This window comes from Salvelinus sp. IW2-2015, unplaced genomic scaffold (genome assembly GCF_002910315.2).
Source record: "Salvelinus sp. IW2-2015 unplaced genomic scaffold, ASM291031v2 Un_scaffold2661, whole genome shotgun sequence".
Taxonomy (NCBI): domain Eukaryota; kingdom Metazoa; phylum Chordata; class Actinopteri; order Salmoniformes; family Salmonidae; genus Salvelinus; species Salvelinus sp. IW2-2015.
This window is the reverse complement of record NW_019943967.1, coordinates 127,854-132,545: the sequence shown is the minus strand read 5'-3', so window position 1 is coordinate 132,545 and position 4,692 is coordinate 127,854. Positions and strand designations below refer to the sequence as shown.

The 4,692-nt window shown below is 45.1% G+C and overlaps 1 protein-coding gene across 1 annotated transcript in view; it reads right to left on the bottom strand.

The window, feature by feature from the left end:
• Window positions 1-922: 922 nt before the first annotated feature.
• The window catches only part of parga (poly (ADP-ribose) glycohydrolase a), a 100,117-nt gene continuing 96,347 nt past the window's right edge, over window positions 923-4,692 (bottom strand). The window contains exon 16 of the mRNA XM_070440566.1: window positions 923-1,069. Within this exon, the coding sequence (XP_070296667.1) occupies window positions 938-1,069 (132 nt within the window). The 3' untranslated portion in view covers window positions 923-937. The remainder of the gene's footprint in view (window positions 1,070-4,692) is intronic.

Here is a 4,692-nt window from a genome sequence, read left to right as displayed (position 1 = left end):
TAGTCTCACAGCACCACTGGGTGCTAAGTGTTAGCGGTAGTGCAGTAGTCTAGTGGTATCCTCCTCTGAGCCCCTGCCTGAGATTTTACCGTAATTCTGTTACCAAACTTTGCATCTGCACAGCTTTCCCAGTAAATGTTCATAAAAACAATTTTACCGTGTAAATGATTCAAAGTTAGTCCTTGTGCATAGAGTTGTACGTTTTGTTAAACTTTGAAATCAATGATTTTATGTTTGGCATACATTCCTAAGTGAAAAATCGTGAGTCTCAGCGTAAATCCGTTAACGTGGAATTGCCCCTAGGTCTATAATGGATAGGTGGGCTGGGGCAGGCAATCAATTCCACTGTTAATGAAAAATATTAACGTTGTCAGTTGATCAATAAGACGGGAGACAAATAGGCATTAAGTAAATAAATGTATTCCACAGCCAAGGCTAACGAGAGAGGGGCCAGTTCACACTAACAGCAAATTCGTCCCAAATGGCACCCTATTCCCTATTTAGTACACTACTTTTGGCCATAGCCCATAGGGTGTACACTATATTATAGGGAATAGGGTGCCATTTGGGACTCAATCAGGGCCTGTTGAAGCGTGGCTTTTCAGCTGGAGGTTTAATCATACTCTGTCCTATACGCAACAGTACAGTCCACGTTGGACCACGGCGACACAGAAGAACGTTAAACGATTCATGGATTCTTTAAAAGGTTTTAATAGCAAGTATTGTGATATGTGGTTGTGTTTAAAAAAAWWWTTTTTAAACCTACTTTAGTTAAATGCAAGTTGCCCTCGATAAGAACGGTGCTTAACTTGGGCCGGAACACGGTACCGGCACACAAAATGAGTACAGGAGCGTTCAGTCCACCTCAAGAAGTGGATAAGAGTGCCTCCTAAATGACTAAAATGTAAATGTAACATCAACCATTTTGAGTGAAGTGCTAATGCTGCCCCACACGCTTACCTTTAAATCTAGCATCTCCACCGAACACACCACAGCCCCAGTTCCCTGTAGCAACCGCAGAGAGATCCTGACTCCTCTCCCCTCTCCATGGCGGAAAAGCCACGTATGCCTAAGGGGGAGGGGGGGGGGGGGGGGGGTGAGCGACGGAGGAGGGGGGAGGGGGGTGAGCGAGGGGGGGAGGGAGGGAAGAAGAAGATTTAGAACAAACACCAAAGAAAAGAGAACCAAATTTCTCAGACAAGTGGATCATGTAAATCGCACTAGGTGAGAAATAAATCCTCAGTAATAAGCTCAGTTGGTCGATGCTGATGTGAGAATACGGATGTGACAGAATGTCAAGTCATTAGAGCCATGGCAGGCCCTGGGTCCAGCCAGTAGTAATGCAATGAGATCTCCTTGAACTATACTAAAGCCAAGAAAGGAAGCCTTCTTTGCTCCTCTGATCGCCGTTTAGTGGTAGTTCCACATCTGGTTAGTGTAGTCCCACATCCCTGGTTAGTGTAGTCCCAACATCCCTGGTTAGTGTAGTCCACATCCCTGGTTAGTGTAGTCCCAGCATCCCTGGTTAGTGTAGTCCCACATCCCTGTTTAGTGTAGTCCCACATCCCTGGTTAGTGTAGTCCCACATCCCTGGTTAGTGTAGTCCCACATCACTGGTTAGTGTAGTCCCACATCCCTGGTTCAAGTGTAGTCCACTCCCTGGTTAGTGTAGTCCCAAGTCATCCCTGTTTAAGGTGTAGTCCCACATCCCTGGTTAAGTGTAGTCCCACATCCCTGGTTAGTGTAGTCCACATCCTGGTGTTTAGTGTAGTCCCACATCCCTGTTTAGTGTAGTCCCACATCCCTGGTTAGTGTAGTCCCACTGTGTTCAGTGTAGTCCCACATCCCTGGTTAGTGTAGTCCCACATCCCTGTTTAGTGTAGTCCCACATCCTGGTTAGTGTAGTCCCACATCCCTGGTTAGTGGTAGTCCCACATCCCTGGTTATGGTAGTCCCACATCCCTGGTTAGTGTAGTCCCACAATCCCTGGTTATAGTGTAGTCCCACATCCCTGGTTAGTGTAGTCCCACATCCCTGGTTAGTAGGTGTGTAGTCCCACATCCCTGGTTAGTGTAGTCCCACATCCCTGGTTAGTGTAGTTCCCACATCCCTGGTTAGTGTGTAGTCCCACATCCCCTGGTTAGTGTAGTCCCACATCCCTGTTTTAGGTGTAGTCCCCACATCACTGGTCTCGTGTAGTCCCACATCGCCTGGTTAGTTGTGTAGTCCCCACATCCCTGTTAGTGTAGTCCCACATCCCTGGTTATGTGTAAGTCCCACCATCCCTGGTTTAGTCCGTGAGTTCCCACATCCCTGGTTAGTGGTAGTTCCACATCTGTTTAGTGTAGTCCACATCCCTGTTTCTAGTGGTAGTCCCACATCCCTGTTAGTGTTAGTCCCACATCCCTGGTTAAGTGTAGTCCCCACATCCCTGTTGTTAGTGTAGTCCCACATCCTGGTTAGTGTAGTCCCACATCCCTGGTTACGTGTAGTCCCACAATCCCTGTTTAGTGTAGTCCCACATCCTGGTTAGTGTAGTCTCCACAATCTGTTTAGTGTAGTCCCACATCCCTGTTAGTGTAGTCCCATATCCCTGGTTAGTGTAGTCCCACATCCCTGTTTAGTGTAGTCCCACATCCCTGTTAGTGTAGTCCCACATTCCTTGGTTTAGTGTAGTCCCACATCCCTGGTTAGTGTAGTCCCACATCCCTGGTTAGTGTAGTCCCACATCCCTGGTTAGTGTAGTCCCACATCCCTGGTTAGTGTAGTCCCACATCCCTGGTTAGTGGTCCCACATCCCTGGTTAGTGTAGTCCCACATCCCTGGTTAGTGTAGTCCCAGCATCCTGTTTAGTGTAGTCCCACATCCCTGTTTAGTGTAGTCCCACATCCCTGGTTAGTGTGCCCACATCTGTTAGTGTACGTCCCACATCCCTGGTTAGTGTAGTCCCACATCCCTGGTTAGTGTAGTCCCACATCCCTGGTTAGTGTAGTCCCACATCCCTGGTTAGTGTAGTCCCACATCCCTGGTTAGTGTAGTCCCACATCCCTGTTAGTGTAGTCGCCACATCCCTGGTTAGTGTAGTCCCACAATCCCCTGGTCACGTTTCATAATGTAATCATGAGAACTCTACTATGATCCTATACATTGACACGTAAATGGAATATATAACATAATTTAACGGATACTGCCTGCCGGGCTTAAAGCTTGGCACATTATTCAATGTAATTGCATACCGTGTGTCAACAAAAAGCCCCAAAGAAGATCCGGTTGGCCTCAGTATTAACCATGCATTTTTAAAACGATAATTTAACAACTTCACATGTTGTAGAACTGCCAATTACACCGATCAGACCCTATACCCCATTTACAATCGCTACGGGAAGAGTTTTTGATACGGATGGACTTGACATCGTAAGACATGAGCACCTCAGTTAAATTAATGATGGATGTAGGCAGGGCTCTGGACATCCATTTCAACTGGGGGAAAAAAGGTGATTGGAGTGAGAATGAATGCTGACTACTCCTCTCCCCGTTTCATCCCAAATGGCACCTTATTCCCTACATAGAGCCCTATGGGACCTGGTGAAAAGTAGTGCCACTATATAGGAAATAGTCCAGTGGTAAATTCTAGGGTTTCAGAAATGGGCAGATGGGACCGTTTCCTAAACAACCCTCCAAAAAACAGGATTTGATCTCCTTGTTCGTGGTAATTTTTTTTTACACCTCCTGTCAGAACGGGCAGCTTCTTCTCGAAAGGGAAATTTGACAACATCCAACGTTTCACGTCTTCATTTCACACGGTCATTTCCCCTATCGGAATATTCCGTGAAGAAATGGATCGATAAGTACGATGATGTAATTAACCACCATGTCAGGTTTACTATTGTAAAAAAAAACATATAATAATAATCATGTGTTCGCAATAATTTACCCGGTTAAAACAAAAAAAGGTTGGATCAACTAACGCATAAAGTAGCAGAGAACGTAATGAAACACGATAGCCTTACCTAGCTAATCATAGAACATAGACATGTTCCATCTTCTGAACCAACATCCCCAATGTTATTATTGTTTACCTCAGGAAGAACACCACAGCGCACGTTAGTCATTTCAGATCACTTTACATTTGGCAGTAGTGATTACGAGATCATTGTGTTTGTCTTTGTCCTTATCGTATGCAACGGCTCGACCACTAAAGCTATTAAAATCAACGCCGACGAGACTAATTTGAAACTAAATGACAATTAAGGTTCTCGCTGATGCATATAATTATTTTTAAAGGACGACACACACACCACACACACACACACACACACACACACACCAACCGGATGGAAGATCAAAGCGTAACATCAAAGAGCGGTAGCTGTTAAACCGACACCCTCCTACTTCCTGTCATTAATATTACAGAATGTTCATATTTGGTGTCCAAAGTGTTAAACACGGACGACAATTTCATTAAAAGCAGAAGCACTCCAGATATGAAAAGCAGAAATGGGTGCTTCTCAAAGACGTAGCCAATTGTTTATATACAGATAATACACTAGTGACTCAAAGCCACAGAGCCACCATATCTTGAGTTCTCCCCCAACCATTGTAAAGAAGATTCTAGAAGCTCTATAGAAAAAGTATTACATTACGTTTCTTCCTCCCCCACACATTTCCATTACAAACACCTTAATGCATCTG